Source organism: Corylus avellana, chromosome ca5, assembly GCF_901000735.1.
Source record: "Corylus avellana chromosome ca5, CavTom2PMs-1.0".
Lineage (NCBI taxonomy): Eukaryota > Viridiplantae > Streptophyta > Magnoliopsida > Fagales > Betulaceae > Corylus > Corylus avellana.
Genome location: NC_081545.1, coordinates 30,075,044 through 30,096,299, shown reverse-complemented (window position 1 = coordinate 30,096,299; position 21,256 = coordinate 30,075,044). Strand labels below are relative to the sequence as shown.

The window sequence follows — 21,256 nt, the reverse complement described above, 5'->3', positions numbered from 1 at the left end:
AAAAAAAGAAGAAGAAGAAGGTTCCTCTAGCTAGGAGTTCAGGTAAGTTCCTTTGCGCCATAAATGACCCGAGGAAAGTTAGAGACAAGACCATCATATCTCTCAACTTATAAACAGCCCAAATAATCAACTTTCCGATAGGAATTTTAGTAGCTTAAAATACATTATGTAAGCCGATATGATATACATCATATTTGTGATAAATATACATATGAAGAGTAATATATATATATATATATATATATATATATAAACTTCATTGATTAAACTAATCAAACTATAACAATTTCATGCCTTTTTCTATCGAGAAATGTTATAGGTACCATTTATGCGTGCAATATTAACTTCCATTTTTGCAATTGCCCCGATGGTCCACATTAGCGCATGATGATGATGGCATGTACAAACTAGAGTCGACTGTGCCAAGTGTAGGCCCAAATTAACCCCGCTCCACGGACATGGCCATGCCGTTCTGGGCCCATCACCTTGGAGTAGGCTTCATTTGGATCCCGACCTGTAAAATATATGGTCCGCTGCGTAAACCATTGTGTGTTTGGAGGATCTTGTGTCATAAGCTCCTCTAATAGGACTTGTAACAAAAATAAAAATGATGAGAAAGCTTATATATGTAACGCCCCGATATTTGAATTAGCAAATATCGAAGTCGTGACGCTACAACTTTAGAAAATACAATCTTACAGCGGAGTATGTATATTTTTTTCTTTTTCTATGACCTAGAAATAACTTACACAATACAGTTGAGCTGACTGAAATACCTCGAGGTGATATATTATTAAATAAAATAGAAACATGGTTTTCATTACAACATATGTACACACTAGGTGTACCAAATATATGCCACAGACGGCACCTAAATTAACATAGTAATATCTATTAAGTTTACACACATCACCATACATAATAAAAGCGATTAAAATAAATGAGACTTGCTCCATAGAGTAAGCATAAATCCTGCAGCAGATGATCTATCAACCATCAAAACCAGTAAAAGGACCATCGTCCTTACTTTCTATTCCTGCATCAAGATCTATGTAAAGATGACGTTATCATATTTACATAGGCAAACAAGTGAGTAACCTATTTTCCTAGATATAAAGACTAAAAAGACTAGTTTGAACAAATAAGATTAAAGACTAAAATATATAATAATGAATGAGTTGTGAATGCAGCGTAATGACAGATTAGTTTGTGTTTTATGATAATCTTTCTTCAGACCTCTTCTCATGAGCTCTCAGCCCGCTTACGTCCGTTATGTCCCTCACACTTTAGAGGTTTACCTGTTTGGTGCTGGCAACTACACCGCCCCAGCTTAGTTATATATTAGGCCTGTTGGACGGTTATATACCCCCATCCACTGAGATACCGACAGTTCCTCGCGGCAATCCACCCAGCTTGTTCTTAAGGTGGCTATCTTATCAGCCCATTTTATTAGACACATTATGCAGCAGTTGTATTGCAAAATTATATCAATAAGACAAAATAAGAATTCCTATAACAATAAAACAAAGCTAGTACTCAGTAAGTATATCCATACTTACTCTCCTTAGTGTAGTATTCTGCTCCACTTCTGCATATAATACATACATACAAACAATACTTAGTTCATTCTCCAATAATATCATTGTTTAAAGACCCTCATCTTTTTATATTTATTTATTATCCGTCACTTCATCTTTACTTACTCATTTTATTATATTAATCTAAGATAGTTACTTATAATTAGCTTTATGCCTGAATTCATTTTTGGTGACGAGGCTAATGGCCAGTATCATTAAATACAAACAAGTATTATAAATAATATATATCAAACATGACTCATATTTTGGAGATGAGACCAATGGTCCGTACCTACCAAAGTATGAATCAAAATTTAAATGACAATAAAAGAAATGACTGAATGTAAATACTGAATTCATATTCTGAGGATGACCGCCAAAAATATGAATTAAATTTTAAATGACATAAAAGAAATAACAGAATGCAAATAATGCACATTTCGAGGATGAGATCAAATGGTCTTTACCGCCAGAAATATGAACAAAAATTTAAATGACATAAAAGAAATGACTGAATGTAAATACTGTAAAGTAAATAATATATAGATAATATTATAAGTCCTTAATTGATTTTGTCCACTAACTCTTTATTATTAATTCACTTGTATCCATTACTTTATTTTACATTATACGCTTATTGGGTCTTTAAACAATTAAATGAGGACAAGTAATAAAAGCAATAAATCATGATATTTATACAAGAAACACTTACCCAATAATCCTTTAGAAGTAAAACTCCACCAAATCTTCTCTAGGTAGCTAGTTTTAGAAAAACGCTTGAACACTACAAGAAAGATCTAGGCTATATGGTATTTGACTAGAACTAAGAAATAAAATGAAAGGAGGAGCAAACAATTTTACTTGTTCTAAGATTGTAAAAACTTAAGTGAAAGTGAATTTAGCTAAGGCTCTATTTATAAGAGAATGAATTGTTAGGATTTATTTTTACACATTTGATCTAAGGGTTGAGATGCTTGAACACTACAAGAAAGATCTAGGCTATATGGTATTTGACTAGAACTAAGAAATAAAATGAAAGGAGGAGCAAACAATTTTACTTGTTCTAAGATTGTAAAAACTTAAGTGAAAGTAAATTTAGCTAAGGCTCTATTTATAAGAGAATGAATTGTTAGGATTTATTTTTACACATTTGATCTAAGGGTTGAGATGTATTTAACCAAAAGAATGAACCTAGTCCATATTTCATGCTCTATACCAATTAGAATTTTCGTCCAAAATGAGGGCAGTGTATCCCGATCCATTTTTCAATGTCCAAACGTACTCCGATTGACATGAAATTTTGAGAGTAGATAGAGGACTCCGAGACAAACATTTTATATTTTTTGTTCGACTTCATCCAAGTTCGTTTGAGTCTATTTTTGGCTTATACAAAGTTTCCAATTCAACTTAGGCTTTAACTATTTGCATTCCCACTTGGCTACTTGCCTTATTAAATCATTATAATCATGATATTTACTATAATCATCATTACTAGAAGACTTTAAGCTTTCAACAAAGGTGGCTAGCCTTGGTATCTTTCTTTAACAGTTTTAATCTCATTTAGACAGTATGAAAATTAAGACACTGCTTTTTAGGCCAAAAATTGCAAAGCTTCAAATTAATTTTTAACTTCACTAAACACCAATATAAATAATTTATTTACTAGATTGTGTTTAATTATGCCCATAAACATATTAGTGAAGCTAAATTTTAAAATTGAAGGGATATACAAAAATGTCAAAAATCAATGTAATATACCTGTAAGACTAAATAGTTATTTAATATCATTAATCCACATATCATTGATCTAATTTATTCATTTATTCTTTTAATCTATTTAATATTGTTTATATGAGAGTTTTTAAAATCTAGGTTGTTACAATATACCCCTCTTAAATTACCACCCAATTGATAAAGTCTTTCTCAAACTTTCAATTGAGACAATATTATCTCCCCCAAACTAGCAAAAATTTGTCAAGGCTCTCTAATGGCGAAAATATCCTTATTATTATTATTATTTTTTTAAAAAAAAAAAAAACACAAACTAAAATTTTACAAAAATGAAAAAAGTGAGTACTTTTTTTTAAAAAAATACTCTTTGAATTTATTCGGGTATTTTTGTCTCATTGACAAAAATATAAGGTCTTTTTTTTTTTGTTTGGCCTTGGGAGACATTGTTAATTTTTTTTTTTTAAAAAAAATAAAATTAAAAGAACATTATCTCAATTAAAAATATGACAGTTAATATGACAGTTTAAGAGGAGTACGTATGTTTTACCAAATCAAATGGCTGGATCTTGTTGGTGATTATGGTGGGCATGACATGTCTAGAGTCTCACCATCAGCTATGCCCAAAAGTGATTGATTAAGACATGAGTATCATGTGTCTTGCAAAATTATCACACAGCTTTTGGATGTTTTCTCTCCGGTTTGGCGCAAGGCCGCCATCGGTTGTGATTCAACTGGGCCTATAAATCAATTATTTGCTGTTCATAAAGTGATATAAAAGATCTCCAACATGATGTGTTTTTCTATCGGCCATCAATGAACCCTATTTAAATAATTATATAATATCAAATATCTAAAATTATTACTTTCAAATATATTAGAATATCCAACCTAAAATATTTCCGGTCAAAATTACTAAAATGCCCTTATTTCTTATACTTATGCCATTCACACCTCTAGCAGGGGCAGAACTAGAGATTTGTGTTTTTTTTGGAGGGTTGGGGTGTCAAAAATTAAATTTTATAATTTTTTAAAAAATATTTTTTTGGGGACCAACTTGGGCCTTGGGGGTCCAGGGTCCCCCCAAGGCCCAACGTGGTTCTGCCCCTGCCTCTAGCTATCAAACAATCTATCAACTCGTCACAATTATAATTCATATATATCCTCCTCTAAAACGATGGAATATAAAATTATAATTAGCCAACTTAGTGTAAGATTTTCGAAATCCATATTCCGAACATCAAGATGGGAAAGATAGATCACTCAAGCCCCAAAATTGTCCAAAGTGTCATATCGAGCCCATTTTTCATAATTTTCGCATCAAAACTTATTCCATATAATTCTTAATTCCTAATTAAGAATTTACTAACCATAATTTAAATGAGATAGTACAGTATATTATATTCTCTCCTACTAAGTTGTGTCTTTTGAACGCATCAGAAGTTGGCCTTCATATCTAGGGGTGGAAGTTGTAGTAGAAAATATTAGAACAATTATATATGCTCATGTGAAGAAAGAGTAGAAACAACATTGAAACTAGTTCTTCACTTTTAATACATGCCCCTTGTGCCAGCAATAGTGCAGTTTCACAGCGCATGAGCATGTGCTATTAAATTAAAGTTTTAATTTTCCTAGCGTATGCGTATATGTCATTAAAATTTCAATTTTCTTGGCGCATAACATGTGCCATTAAAGTTTTAATGTTCGTGGCGCATGAACATGTGTAACAATTTTTCTGGCGCATGAGCATGTGCTATTAAAGTTTTAATTTTTCTAGCACGTGAGCATGTGTCATTAAAGTTTTAAATTTTGTTGGCGCATGAGCATGCACCGGGAAAAACTTATTTGCAACAAAAAAATATGCCACCAAAAATGCTTTTGACACTGGGTTGCTAACACAAAAAATATGATAAGAAATAAACACTAGGATTATATTTTTTGGCGTTTATTATGTGATTTGTGATATTTAAAAAATGCTACTAAAGTACTTTTATTTATTTATTATTATTTTTTTTAGTGATTGCTCCATTTCTCTCTCTTGTGGTGGATTTTTGTTCAATCCTGATAAAAAAATTTTTTTTAAAAAAAAAATGTTTTCCAATGAGTGTTCCTTGCACATTTAGCCGAAGAGGTCCCACATGAGAATTTAGGGACAAGGAAATCAACCTCTTTAATAATGCTGTCTCCTTTACCATCTGATCCAGATCATCTATTATTATAACTTCAAATAATCATCTAGAAAGAGGTTTAAGATTTCATTTAATATTTTTCAAAAAGAAAATATCATTTAATAGGCAGTTTTTTTTTTTTTTTTTGTAATAAAGACCAGGGGTTTTGAGTATTAATGAAGTATCCTATTTTTTTCTTTTTTCTTTTTTCTTTTTTCATACGAGGAAGATATCATCGAAGTGAACAACTGACTGTTGAGGAAACAAGACTCATTCTTCCCATTTATATTTTAATTAATGTACCAATTTTGATATATTTTATTTAATGAATGAATATTTTATAACCACAAGAAGACCTCTGATTATTTGCATGGATGCAACTATCACAGCGTGAAAACAGCATTACCCTTTTTATATTTTGCGGATTTATAACACATTATTATTATTATTATTATTATTATTTGTAAGTCTATCACATTATTTTGTGTAGGTCTAGCATTCTCAGCAGCCTAATCAGCTTTTAACTACTTATTTTGGATAATCAAAATTCTCAAAAAAAAAAAAAACTCTAAAAGAGTACTATGCATCTAACAAATTATCCCCTCAACTTTTTTAAAATGATATTCTCAGCTCATATTTTAAAATATGAGCCGTTTATTTCATCTGACGGTCTAAATAAATTCAAAATTTTGTATTATCAAAACAAATGAATTTAACAAAATTAAAATTAATTACTTTAGTAACACAAACTTTTAAATTTATTTAGACCGTTAAATATAGAATAAAGAACTCAAATTTAAAAATTTGAGGAAATTTCAATCGCTCTCACCGACACAGAAGCAGTATGGGACTATGGGAGGCCATGGTGGTTTAATTTTCTGAAGAAAGAACATGCATATTTGGCTCTGTGCAACATATATAGCAGCAGCCTCGGTATTAATGAACTGTTTTCCGAAGAAAAATAATGAAGCTAGGGAGCTACCTATCTGTCTTAGAAACAGCGGGGAAATATTTTGGAGAATAAATAAATGGAAGGGAAGACAGCGCGCAGCTGTTTCGGTTTGGGTAAATTAAAATGGAGGAGGATATTAAAAAAAAATATGGATTTTTAGAGATAAAAAAATATTGAAATAAAATAGTAAAAATATATAATTAAAATAATAGGCTGCCGCTGCAAATGGTACAATATGTTTGGCAAAGTTTTTAGTATATATATATATATATTCACTTTTTCATACTTAAAGGCCTGTTTAATTGTGTTTTTAAGCGTCGAAGGACTTAAAAATACGTTTAACACTAAAACAATTTATTTCAAAAAAAATACTTATTTAGTTAAAAAAAAATTAAAAGCGCTTTTAAATTATTGTTAACTATACTATTAATATTGCCAATGTGGCAATATGTCTCCTTGCCGTTGGGTTGAGGAGAAATTTATTTCTTAACTTTCGAGTAGATGACGAATTGTTTTCCAACCTTTGAGTTGAGGAGGAATAGATCAGTGAGATTATTTTTTACGGCCAGATTTAAAAGAAAAAACTATACTATTAGTATTCTTACCTTTTCTTTTTTTTTTTTCACCTTCATCAATTTCTTTTTTTTTTTTTTTTTTTAATTTGAAGGGAAGTTGTCCATAATCATTTTAAGGTAGGGTGGGTATGGAGCACTGCTATATATAGTGTCACTCGAAAATCATTGTGATTTGATGGGTATTTTTCTCATCATTTCTTTCGACTATTTAATCGTCAGCTTTTTGTCGGGTCCCAATCCTGAGTCATACTTGTCGTAAATGGGCTATTTCTTCATAATCTTTTATTATTATTATTATTATTTAACTCCTACCTTCATTAATGTAAATCTTTTTGCAATTAATAATTAATTTTAAATAAAAAAGAATGTCTGAAAGTTTAGCTTGGTCGGGTTGGGTTGGGTTGGGCTTAAGGGTGTAAATGAGTCGAGTTTGAGTGAGTTTTCTTTGTTTAGGTTTGACTCGTTTAAATTTTATTCAAGCTCGATTTCGAGCCAAGCTCAAGGACGAGCAAACAAAATCGAGCTCAAACTCATGATAAGTCGAACCAAGTTAGCTCGCAAGCTGACTCTTATATTTAATTTTTTTCTTTATTTTTTATATAAAAAAAAAATTTAAACTTCAACTACTCTTAAACGGCTTAAGAAGCTAGTTTGCATATGAGCATTTGCTTAGCTTGACTAGTCGAGTATGGAGTCTGAGTCAATACAGCAAGACACTTAGTTTCAAAGAGGAAGGATATGCATCATTTTATAGATAAGCAAATTTGAGGATTGATGTTTTCTTAGCAAAGTGGGACATGTTAACAGGTTGTATTCAGACTGCATTGGGACAACGCCCCCTACAAAAAAATATTTTTTCAACGTCTTTCTCTCAATCTCACTCACCAGTCATAGCGCATCTTCCACCCGAACTGTCATTTCTCACTCTCTCACTCTAGCTCAACAAACATGCAGTGATAGTGTTTGGGTCTATTTGATTCTTCAATAGTTTCTGCATTTCACAATCTTCTTCAATAGTTTCTGTTTGATTCTTTTTCCTTTCGTTTGAGTCTGCTCTAATTAAATCGGAGTCTTTTTAATGATTGCTCTCTCTCTCTTTGATCACGAAGGGTCTAAAATTTTTCAATTTCTAACGCTTAAATATAAACACAATTTTAAAATTTTAATAATTATAAGATTTATAATTAATTATGTGTTACTTTGTTTATATATACACACACACGAGCTTATACGACCTTGCTCACAAGCTTAACTGAGTCGGGTCGAGCTTACTTTGTTTAATATTCGAATTAAAATTTGTGTTCAAAAATTATTTCATTTAATAATTGAGTCGAGCATAAACCAAACTTATACGAACCAATCCCGAGTTGGCACGCGAGCTACTTGCTCACTTTAACATCCCTAATTGGGCCGTCTCCCACCCCCACCTTATCTCCGTAATCCAGGTTTAATGTTATTATCCAAGAATAAATAAAATAAAAAACTGACACCCTAATTCGTGGTGAAGTGTGAAACACATGTGGATTGTGTGGAGGGTGGATAGGCACGTAGGCGTCCAGGAATTGGGGAACCGTGCCTACATAAGAAGTCGTGCATGCATACAACACTCCTCACACAACCAAAAATAGAATGATTAGCGTACGCGCGCCCACGTGACTAACCAAGAAGACGTGCAGACCGTTTGTGTTTTTATTTTTTTCAATTTCCTTTTGTAGACCCTCTCTCTCTCGATCACCTCCATGGAGGACAATTCTCTGGGTGTGAGAAAAGGTGCGTGGACTGAAGAGGAAGACATGCTTCTGAGGCAGTGCGTTGAGAAGTTTGGAGAGGGAAAGTGGTATCAAATTCCTCTCAGAGCAGGTAGTAGAGATAGAGAGAGAGAGAGATCTCCTGTTTTTGTTTTTATTTTTATTTTTAGTGATGAAAATGAAAAGTGATGGAGTTTTATTTATGTCTGTTTGATATGGGTTTATTGGAATCTGGTGCATGCAGGGTTAAATAGATGCCGGAAAAGCTGTAGACTGCGGTGGTTGAACTACCTGAGGCCGAATATCAAGAGAGGAGGCTTCACGGCAGATGAAGTTGATATGATGCTCAGGCTCCATAAGCTCTTAGGTAACAGGCAAGTCTAGTTTATATAATTATTCCAACTCATAATACACATGCATGCAACTAAACAATAGACCCATCAAATTAATACTACTAATTATGTTTTATTATGCAATTAACTATAATCCGTGTAACAGCTAGGCCACCAAGACTTACTGCTACTCCAACTAAAACACATGAAAAGACCCAACTAAAACACTACTCCTAGATATCTGAGAGTTAATTAGTAAAAGAGTATTGGACTGAAGTTTGAAGCTTCTCAAATCTCACTGAGTCTAATTTTGGATTTGGCGGCTTAAAACAATTTGTTTTTTTTTTCTTCTCACATAACATTTACCGAACAAGAATCCAGTCAGAGTTATGTAGTTTGGTATGTTTATAGAGTAGAGTCGTTTCTTAAAAGCGTAGTTCTTCTCAGTCAATTGAGATATGTATACTATTTTAAATGTTATTTATTTTAAAGAGCCAAAAACGAGGAAATTATTTCACTTAAATTCTTTGGAAATAAAAAGGTAGCATATAAACAATAGACCCATCAAATTAATACTACTAATTATTTCACTTATGCTTGCTATCGTGATCTTATATATTATAAAACAAGCTTAATAGCTTAATGCTTTTTTTTTTTGACATTTTGTTAATCTTTATATTCTATGTTTGTATAGATGGTCACTGATTGCTGGTAGGCTTCCAGGAAGAACGGCTAATGATGTGAAGAACTATTGGAATACAAACTTGCGCCAGAAGGAAATTTCTCGCAACAAAGACCTGAAAAAAAAAGAACAAGATGTTGTGAAAGTGATCGTGATAAAACCAAAACCTCGGACCTTCACTAATAATTTGACTTGGTTAAGTGAGAAGCCTAAACCTACAACCGGAAAAATTTTTGAACCAGAGGACAATGTGAGCAACATATCTCCAACATTAATGGTGTCAGAGAGTAAGACTAAATGGTGGGAAAGTTTGTTAGATGACGAGAAAGGCAATGAAAACGCCACATGCACTACGAGTGGGTTAGATGAAGAGCCCAACATAGATCTTTGGGCCGAGAAAATAGCCCCAGAGGCAAAAGGTGAGAATACTTTTGATGAAGATATTTCGAGTTGTTTGGCCGACTTCTCTTTTGATATGAGCTTTTGGGAATTTCTGAATGCGGACTAAGAGAAAATGATCAAATGGTACATAGTTTTTCATACTATTGTTGTCCAAGTAATGGCTGCATGGTGTAAAGTAATAAGAAATTCTTCATGTACGCTTCCTCTAGCTAATTAATTGCATTTGAATACGTGGGTTGATGTGTTTCCATGTATTAATGTTCATAATTGAAACTATCAAAAGTATCCACAAATCATATCATCATAAAACATTCGTTCTTTACCCAGTAAGTAAAATACTTACGATATCATCTTTGACGTTTGAGAATGATCCCCAACTTAAACCACAATACTGCTATATATCACATTGCAATTCACAATTAGACTCGTACGTACCCATATAAAAAAAAATTGATTTTGGCAAACTCCATAATACTGAATCATATACTATCCAACCACAAAAGCATATATAAGACAATCTAAGACAAGCTAGGGTTAAACACCACTACACCTTCAATTAACTCATTCTATAAGAAAATTTAGGGTTTATAACCAAAACCCCCCAAATTAACATAACTCAAGAGCAAACACTATACTTCTCTTGCAGCTTAGGGAAATCATTATCACTGCACTAAATAACCCAATCTTTTAGAAGATTTAGGGTTCAACATCCAAAACCCAAATTGACCCGGCCAATTCAAGAAAATTAGGGTTTCAATTCTTAACTCTTGAGTCTTGTGGTTTGATGGGTCCTCTTGTCATTATCATCTTTTTCAGATTATTTAAGCCTAAGCTTTTTGTGGGGTCCGACGTCCAAACCATTGGCCCGGGAAATCCTACTTGTTGTGATGGGCTTTAAATCTACTCTATATTTAGCTTTGGCCCGTCCCCATGCCACCCATTATCCTTATCCTTGTACTTGTTTAAAGTTATATTATTCGTGGTCAAGTGTGAAACGCATGTGGATTACGTAGATTATGTGAATTTTTTTCGATGTAGTTTATAAAAGTGATATGTGTTCTTTGAACATATGAGATGCATATGTTTTTTTAATAGTAAGAACAAAGTTGAAATAAATTTTATTAAAAACTCAAAAAAATTAACACATTTCACTTTTAGAGACTAGATTGAAAGAAATTTCGACAACTCAATTTGAAGGAAAATTTTGTTCCATTTGAGAACATTTGAGAACCCATGCCAACATAAGAAGAGAAGAGAAGAAAAGAGGATCCAGCAGTGTAAGCCAACGTGGTTTTTAGTATTTATAGTTGTAGATGGACAGCTCTTTCGGTGTCAGAAAAGGTCCATGGAATAAAGAGGAAGATATGCTTCTCAGCCACTGCGTTGAGAAGATCGGAGAAGGAAAGTGGCACCAAATTCCTCACAGAGCAGGTAGTGCATGCGTACACAAGCCAGATAGATGAGACACAGAGAGAGAGAGAGAGAGAGAGAGAGAAGGAGAGTTCTTTTAATTTGTTTTTCTTTTATATATATATTGATGAAAATGAAAAAAGAAAGTTTTATATTTTAATTATAATGCAATCTTTGGTGCAGGCTTAAATAGACGCCGGAAAAGCTGTAGACTGAGGTGGTTGAACTACCTAAAGCCAAATATCGAGAGAGGAGGCTTTGCAGAAGATGAAGTTGATCTCATCATCAGGATCCATAAGCTCTTAGAGCATTCCCAGCAACTTCCCTGTCATATTCCCTAAGTTTAGGGAACCAAACTACTTTTTGCTTCTCTATGTCAAAATACAGCACAATAACTTCCCTTAATCATTCCCTATATCATTAAAATAATATTTTTTTACCTTTTTTTTTTTTTTTTTTTTTTTTTTTTTTTCTTGAAACTCTTTTCTTCTCTCTCTCTCATGTCTCCGTCTTCGTCTTCAAGCTGAGCTGTAGTTGCAAACCCACAAACGACAATGCAGAGATTATCTTAAAAAACCATGACTTTCTTCAATAAGCACCCTCACTTCCTCCTTTCCTCCAAATCAAATCAGCCCTTCAACCTCCTTCACGCGGCATCACACTCCACACACCATGAAATTCCCCAATCCCATTCCTCACTCTCAAATGGGTCTTCCCCAAACCCCACCACAATTCAATCCAAGCCGTAGAAGACCCACCGGCCAGAGCAACTGCAATCATCTATCAGACGCTGAAAGAACTGGGTTTGGGCTAGTTCGCGTTCAAAATCACCCAGACGATCAGACCCACAAACAGAGCCACGACGAATTTGCCGCCGATGTCGAAAAGGTATATAGAATCTTAAAGAAATTCCACTCGAGGGTTCCCAAATTGGAGCTTGCTTTGCTAGAATCCGGTGTTGTTATGTGTTCGGGTTTAGCCGAGCGTGTATCTAATGAGGCGGTTTGCCTCGGCCAGGAATGGTTAAGAAAGCGATTGAAGTATTGAAAATCTGGGTTTGCAAGGTTTTTTTTGGTTGCAAGGTTGTTTCTGTGTCAGCCGTTTGGTGAAGTGCGAGAGAGAGAAACAGAGGCGAGAGAGAGACGTGCAAGAAAAGATGTGAGATGAGAGAGTTTTTTTTTTCAATTTAATAAGCATATGGATCGCTACAGTTTCTACTGTAGCAGCTGAAGGTTTGAGAAAGCATATAGGGATTAGGGAGTCTGCTGTAGGTGAATTTTTGCAATTTTTTAGCCATATTCCCTATATATAGGGAACAAACTCCCTTATAAGGAATCTGCTGGGAATGCTCTTAGGTAACAGGCAAGTCTCGTCAATTAACTTCAACTCATAATACAGGATACTCGCTACTTACGTGTTTTATGCAAATATAAAACCATCAAATTATTTATAGTACTATGTCGTTAATATATATATATGTCTCATATCTGGGTGTGTGTGAGAGAGAGTCCTTCAACTTATTATAATAAGTATAATGTGTCATCTTACATTTTTACCAACCAAGAAACCCAAACATGTTAGATAATATTTGACACTTATTTCCTAAAATCTAAATACACACCCTGGTAAATTACCTAAATCTTTCTTATATCATTAAAATTATATATTTTTTTAAAAAAAAAAACTCAGAAAAATCATCTATTTTCTCACATCTCTCTCTTCGATCTCCGTCTCTTTTCTCACCGTCTGCGTCTTCTCTGTCTCTCTATCTCCCGTCTTTGTCTCTCAATCTCTCTCTCTCTCTCGTCTTCTTAATCGTCTTTGTTGCTGAGAATGTTGCTTTGTGCTTAAGATGAGGTATTTCATCAACAGATTATTGCCATCTCGTCGGGAATTGTTAATTAAATACATAATTGAGTGAAGAGTAAAGCAAAAGAAGAAGATGAAAAAACCCACACTGGTTTAACTGTGTCTTTCGGGAGTGGCTAATTTCTCGCCATCATGAAAGAAGCATTTGTACTAATTAAGGATAACTGGATAAGTATTATTTTTTCATTTAGAATAAGAGTATTTCTAACACATCCAATAGTACTATAACCTATCTCTTTGTAAATCATTATTTATTTCAAAAACTTAAATTAATAGAAATTGTTAATTAAATCATTTAATTTATATTCTAACACTCATCTTTCTGTGTGGATTTAAACTCTTCCTTAATTAGTGAGACCCACAATATTTAATTGAAATGTGATATAAATAATGGAGAAAATTAATGTTTAAATTCAAAACTTTTACTTCTAATAACATGTTAACAAATGTTACGTGCCTAATTTCTCAAGCACACAACAAATAATTTATGGTCATTAGAAAAACGTTAAACCTCTTAAAACAACTACTACAATTGAATAATTAATTAACTCTTCCGATTATTCATTAACTTGATTGTATCTTTAAATAGACACTGAAACATTCATGTATCCTAAAAATTGATGGAGATCTTGCATTTATAGTATCCCAAAGCTTTGGGTCTCTAAATTTTCAAATTTTCAAATTGAGATATTAAGGTCTAAATCCCGAAAATTCATGAGAAGGTCCAATTATAATTTTCCTACAAATTAATCGGCTAGGGTTTGTAGAAGAACCTAGATATATATGAGTATTCAGTGAGGATTTGTTAAGTGAGGAAAAAGCTAGGTGCATAGAGTATTAGCTGCACCCCGACCTTCTGCAACATTTGTTTCTTCGACAGCTAGTACAACACTACGTACAAGTCTACAACACATGACTTGTTGGGGTCACGTGTAAATTATTTATTGTCAAGTGGAATAGGATCTCATAGAGCTCGATCTTTACGAAGACATAAAAAAGTATATGGTATTTCTTTTAATAAAAATGTTAGGGGTATTAAATCTTTTATAAAGATATTCGTATGAAGATGATGTAGAGTCTATTCATTAAAAATGATCAAAATAATCAATAATCAATAAAGATAAATGCTAGGTATACCAATGAACAAGTTCAATATCATCTTTGTATCCATCTCTTAGTAAAAGATTTGATATTCCTATTATTTATCTTTTATTTATACTAAAGTAACAATGAACAAGAAGAATACTTGTAAAAAATAAAAATAGTCACTCTTTGGATATTGAGTAAAACTGAAATTTACTGTTCTCTTAGGGATTGTTGAGACCTATCTAACTAAAAGAGTGGGCTTTCCCTCGCAATTTTTGAGTGAATTCAATATCAATAATAACAAAATTTTACCTCTAATGTTTTCGGTCTATAGTGAAGGTTGCCGGCACATCTATTTATAGGGACTTGGATAAATGAAATAGAGAGGAACAAGTTAGTTGTTTTTAAGGGGTATTTTGTCATTTTTAGGCTATTTGTTTTTCATTTGGACGAAAATGCCCTCTTAAAACAACTAAATGGATCACCTCCATTTCATTTCAAATGAAATAGAGTGGATCATTCTCCTAGGCTAAGAATATTTGAGTTAGCGATTTTAAAATGTATGATTTGAAAACATGATTTTTAAAAACGCAGTTAAGTGTTTAGCAAAATCGTGGTTTAACCTTTAAAATCGCAGTTTAACTTTTAAAATTGTGTATTTTCAAAAAAGCACTTCATTACCTATGATTTGTTCAAATAGGACTTTTTTTTTAAGGGAAATGCTAAAAGTCCAACTATTTTGCTCAACTTGGGGCCAACTTTTGCCTTATTTTTTAATTTAAAAAATAAAAAATAAAAAAGTTTCTGAAGCAATAAATTTTATTTTGGTTATTCTTTGTTTTTTTTTTGGTATTTTTTTAAAAATAAAAATTGTATTTTGCTTCAAAAACTTTTTCCTTATTTTTTAATTTAAAAAATAACAAAATTAAAATTAAAAAAGTTAAAGAAGCAATCATTTTTATTTTAAAAAATTGGTCATTATTATGAATAAAAATACAATTTTTATTTTTTTAAAAAATACCAAATAAAAGAAGGACCAAAATAAAAATTATTTCTTCAAAAAAATTTTAAATTTTTAAAATTTTTTAAATTAAAAAATAAGGCAAAAGTTGGTCTCAAGTTGGGGCTGTATCATTCCCCTTTATTTAAAATGCAATCTCAAACAATTTATTTTTTACAATTTGGTTTAAAATTGTATTTTTGTTTATGATCGTGTCCTAGCGGGTTCTCGGTCAGGTCCTATGGGTTGTTCGGGTCTCGTCGGTGGCTGACCAGCTCCTAGAGAGTCCCAACCAAGTCTCGACTAGGTCTTGATAGGTTCCTGGTCGGGTCCCATCGTGGTCCTGACGATGTCCCGGTGAAGTCCTAGCGAGGTCTTGGGACTTCTTGGCTGGGTCTATCGATTTGAGAATGACATGTTCAGACTTGAAAAATGGTTTACGGTTTACCGAAAATTAAAGAGACTTTTTTCAGTCAAACCGAAAATATTTTCACTCGCACCAAACACCCAAAAATACGAAAAACATTTTCTATAAATCATTTTCAACGGAAACAAACGGAGCCTTAAGTTACGGAGCCTTGAGTTTTATTTTTTAAGCTTTGGACTTTAAATTGGACTTCCTGGCGTTAAGTTAAACGCCAATAATTCTACAAGTTTAAATTCTTAGTGGCATTTAATTCAAACGCGAGATATTTGTGTGCGTGACGCCGTGATCTAAACTAATATCTAGCATTTAGAATTAATGCAAAAAGAGAAGAAAAAAAAATTGTATATAGAGAATAGTATAAAGATATTCATGAATGATAAGTCTAACATTATTTAGTTACCAGGTAAAATTAAGTTTTATAAATGATTTAATGAGAATTTTGAATTGACTAATTCTATGAGCATTCTTTGCGGCCTCACAAAAACCATTTTTTGGTTATTTTGGTGAGACAATTTGGTGAAAGTGGCTAAAATCTTCCATTTTCAGTCTCGCCATATTAACTCAAAATAAATTGTGAGTGAACAGTATAGTGAGTACTATTCACTTACAAAATGAATAAGAGATAATATAAATTTTCTCTTTCCTTTCCCATTCTTTGAAAAAAGTTAAAAAATAAAAAATAAAAATAAAGAAATCTTTGAAAAATAATATTTAAATAGAATAGTAAAAGTTAATAATTAAAAAAGTGAGGCTACTTGAGTGCTTAAAAAAAAAAGAATAGTTAAAATAGAAAAAAAGAAAAAAGAAAAAAAAAGAAGTAATTTTAGTTATTTTGATAATTAAAATTTGATGAAGCCTAACTCATATGGATTAGGATCCCCGACAATCTTCCCAAAATTGCCCATCAGCTTTTTCTCAAATTCTGGCCATCCAATGTTATCCAACAGCCACAAATTCGCCATGTATCCCAACTAAAAGTAAATAATAAAATATTATTTATTTTAAAAATAAATATATAAAACAAAATATTAAAATTAAAAGTTAAAAACACTGGGGTGGCCAGCCAGCCCCAATGGGCTGGCCACGGCCAAACCCAAAAAATTAATTTTGTTTTGGCCTGAGGTCAACCAATTCTATGGCCACTAGGTACCGGCCACCCCTAGGGGACTTAAGCGGACAAGCCACCCCCCCATGGCCTTAGGGTGGCTCGGCCACCCCATGGCTCCATGGTAATGGGGCCACCCCATGGCTCGGCTTTGGGGTGGCCTACCAGCCCAATGTTTTTAATTTTTAATTTTGATATTTTAATATTTTGTTTTATATATTTATTTTTAAAATAAATATTGGGACACGTGGCGAAATTGTGGCTATTGGATAAATTTGGATGGCCAGGATTTGAGAAAAAGCTGATGGGCAATTTTGGAAAGAGTGTCGGGGATCCTGATCCAACTCATATGGTCTTGGGCGAGGAATCTCCAACTTGGTGTACTTTTAGCAGCAAAGAGAGAAGAAATGGTGAGAAGATGCTGGGGTAGAATGAAAAAAAGCATATCTCCTTTTAGCGGACCAGGATCCCCTCCAATTGAGATTAATTGGAGAATCTCATGTTGAGGGATCCTGGCTGTTGATGAAATCCAATGGTGTAAGAATCTCATGCAGTAACTTTTGTTTTTAAACCTTTTTGTTTTTACCGATGTCCTGTCTGTCTTCCTCAAACTTCTTTTACACACTTTTCCTCATTTCCTCTGTTTTTAATTATTATTTCGTTTTCCCTCCACAAACAAAAGAGAGCTCATTCCTCAAACTTCTTCTACAAGCTTCTTACTCATTTGAACAAAAAAAAAAAAAAAACCTTCTTCTTCCTCACCACACCACACCATGAAAGCTTGAAGCTTCTTCTTCACACCAGAAAAAAGCTTCATTCTTGTTAGTGTAGGATTTCTGCCCCCAAACAAACAAAAAAAGAACTCAAGAATAATGTAAGTACTATTCTCAAAAAAAAAAAAAAAACTTCTTTCTTCCCGACCCTGTACTTCTCTCCACAAACCAACCCCCACTCCGCCACCGTTGAGCTTCCCGAGCAGCCAGCCCTCTCCCACGAGCCCAGTCCGAGCCCACAGACGCTTCTAGCGGAGGCGTCGGAGCCCGACAAGGCTGTGCACCTCCAAGCCGGTTTGCGGTCGGCGAAGATCATGACCATGGTGTGGAAGGCCTCCAGAGCCCAAGCCAGGCTCGTCAGCACGAAGTGCTTCAACTGCCTCGGCCTGAACTCGCCACAGTGCCTCTGCAGCATGTCGTCAATGCAGATCTTCTGGGGTTCCGATTTGGGATCGGATTCCTTTCTCGATTTTATCAACGGTGACTGGAGATCGGAGCTCCGGTCAGTTTGATCTAGTGGGTTGGTGACTTGGTGTTGTGATTAGAACATTTTTTTGTGTTGGAAACTATATTACTTTCGTATTTATCTGTGTGCTGAAGTTGATGTAAAAGAACATTGTAAGGAACTAGAGGAAAATCAATGTTGTTTATTCAAATGAATGGTTATCAATTTGTGTGCATTTGTATCCAAATTTGAATGGCAGTGTTATTGATATAATTTTGGATTGCATTATCTCGACAATCACAGCAAATAAAATCTTCTTATAATGTTGTTGGCGTGAATTGAAGTACTAGCAAATACATCAATTCTTGAAAAATCATACAACAAAATTCAAGAAACATAACTAAGAATCACTAATTATAGATATATACACCACCGAGGAAGCAAACTATTTACATTTTTCTGAAATCTACTGGGACTTTTTCATAAAGACTTTATGAGGCTACAAAACTTCTTGAACCAATTACAAAATGATGGATGTACACAAATTTTTTCCTGCCCAAGCCTATGCGCACAGGATATAGCTTGCCTTTCCACTGATGGGGTCCATACCACATCCAGCAAAACAACCCTAGTTGGATCATTGAAAAAATTAATTGAGATCGGTGTAGCTGCATATTGAAATGGTCATGATCTTCGCCGACCGCGAACCGGCTTGGAGGTGCACGACCTTGTCGAGCTCCAACGCCACCGCCAGAAGCGTCTGTGGGCTCGGACCGGGCTCGTGGGAGAGGGCCGGCGGCTCGGGAAGCTCGACGGTGGCGGAGTGGGGGTTGGTTTGTGGAGAGAAGTACAGGGTCGGGAAGAAAGAAGTTTTTTTTTTTAATTTTTGAGAATAGTACTTACATTATTCTTGAGTTCTTTTTTTGTTTGTTTGGGGGCAGAAATCCTACACTAACAAGAATAAAGCTTTTTTTTGGTGTGAAGAAGAAGCTTCAAGCTTTCATGGTGTGGTGTGGTGAGGAAGAAGAAGGTTTTTTTTTTTTTTTTTCAAATGAGGAAGAAGCTTGTAGAAGAAGTTTGAGGAATGAGCTCTCTTTTGTTTTTGGAGGGAAAAACGAAATAATAATTAAAAAGAGAGGAAATGAGAAAAATAAAATGAGGAAAAGTGTGTAGAAGAAGTTTGAGGAAGACTGACAGGACATCGGTAAAAACAAAAGTTACTGCATGAGATTCTTACACCATTGGATTTCATCAACGGCCAGGATCCCTCAACATGAGATTCTCCAATTAATATCAATTGGAGGGGATCCTAGTCCCCTTTTAGCAGTTGTAGAGTCTAATTCTTGGGGGCGATTTGCTGACAAACTTGCGGGATCTGCGTGACACCACACCTACTACTGTGGCCGCTCATGTAGCCACTAACCATGTACTTTGTGAGAGCATTCCCAATGGAAGAGCTAAATGTTACTTTTATCTAGAATAGCTCTTCAAATGTTCAAAAAACCTCCCACATTGGATGAGCCAAAAATATATGTAAAATAGATATTTGATTAGAAGAGTTAAAAAAAAAGTTAAATGTAGCAGCACTTTTTAAGGGAGCCATTTTATTTTTTAGTGTTTCTCTCTCCTGCTTTATCTTTTTCCCAAATCTTTTCCCACCTATTTTTTAGAAATATAGCTAATCGGATGTGTAGACACTTAAAAATGGCTTAGCTAAACTAGATAAAAGTGAGTTTTGAAGAGCCATTTTACATAAAAATATGGCTCTTCCATTGGGAATGCTCTGAAAAGGTTACCCACTTGTGGACCCAAAGACAACTTTGTCAAAAATCAAAGACGGTGGCTAGGTGTCCCAAAATTATTTTTAAAATTCTTCTAAAATAATGTGAAAAGTACTATTTTAAGAAGGAGTGGGAAACAAAAGAGGGAGATTGAGAATTTTTTTTTAAAAAAAAAATGTTTGTCATATCATTTGAGAAACATTTTAGGAAAAATTTCTCGAGATATCTAGCATTATCCAAAAATCAAAACCGAAAACACTTTTTGCAAACCTTTATCTTGATTGAACTTAATTTGCTCACAGTTATCCTTTTTGAGTTGGGTAGGAAAAAATTCTGTTAATTAAATGAGAATGTAAATATTTTTATGGACCACCCTACAATTTTTATCTCTTATTTTATTCCCTTTTATTTTTTATGCGTGCTATAGTTATAAAACAAGTTTAATAATTTAGTGCATACTTGTTGAACAATTTGTTGATATTTATATTCTCTATTTTGTGTAATAAAAATAGTCTAAATTTATATATATTTTTTTTAAAAAAATCTAAGGTGGGCGAAGCACCCTTGGGTTGTGTTCTCCTTTTAAAAAAAATCATTTTTTTTTAATTTTGTTTATTAATTAAAAAGTGATATTATAGGAAAAGAAACCAACTTTTACATCAAACATAACGGTCAAGGCCAACATAGTGGCTTATTTGCCACAAAATGGTAGTTTGATGTATTTAAGTGTCACAGATGCCAGTAATTTGTGGGTGTTTTTTTTTTTTTGTGAAAATGATTGATGGTTCATGCGGCTTAAGTATATTTAAGTACCCTTTAAAGTTCTAATTATATATATTCACTCTTACAATCATTTTGTGCCACATCACTTAGTAAGTTGGGAATATGGGCTATCTAACTACCTATGTATTAGATTGAGTCTGCCTAAAGCAGATCTGTTCTATAACTGAAGTTTGCACATGGGTTAGTAGATGTTAAAGTCATATATAGATAGAACTTGATTGTAAGATTTTTATATTTGTTTCTATAACGTTGTAACCTCATAGCTTTAACTATAATTTATCAAAACTTTATGCTCTCTGATGTAAGGGCCTTATGTTCTTAATTTTATTTTATTTTTTTCAATAAATATATACGAAAAATTCCCCTTAAAAAAAAAAAAAATTAGTCTTCGAGTTCAATCGATAATTCCCTCA

At 33.4% G+C, this 21,256-nt stretch overlaps 1 protein-coding gene across 1 annotated transcript; it reads left to right on the top strand.

Moving 5' to 3' along the window:
• Positions 1 to 8,662: 8,662 nt before the first annotated feature.
• On the top strand, positions 8,663 to 9,813 carry LOC132182540 (transcription factor MYB114-like). The gene is made up of 3 exons (XM_059595816.1): positions 8,663 to 8,860; positions 8,993 to 9,115; positions 9,775 to 9,813. The coding sequence occupies exons 1-3, from the start codon at positions 8,740 to 8,742 to the stop codon at positions 9,783 to 9,785; spliced, it is 255 nt and encodes an 84-aa protein (XP_059451799.1). The 5' UTR covers positions 8,663 to 8,739; the 3' UTR covers positions 9,786 to 9,813.
• The last annotated feature ends 11,443 nt before the right edge of the window (positions 9,814 to 21,256 follow it).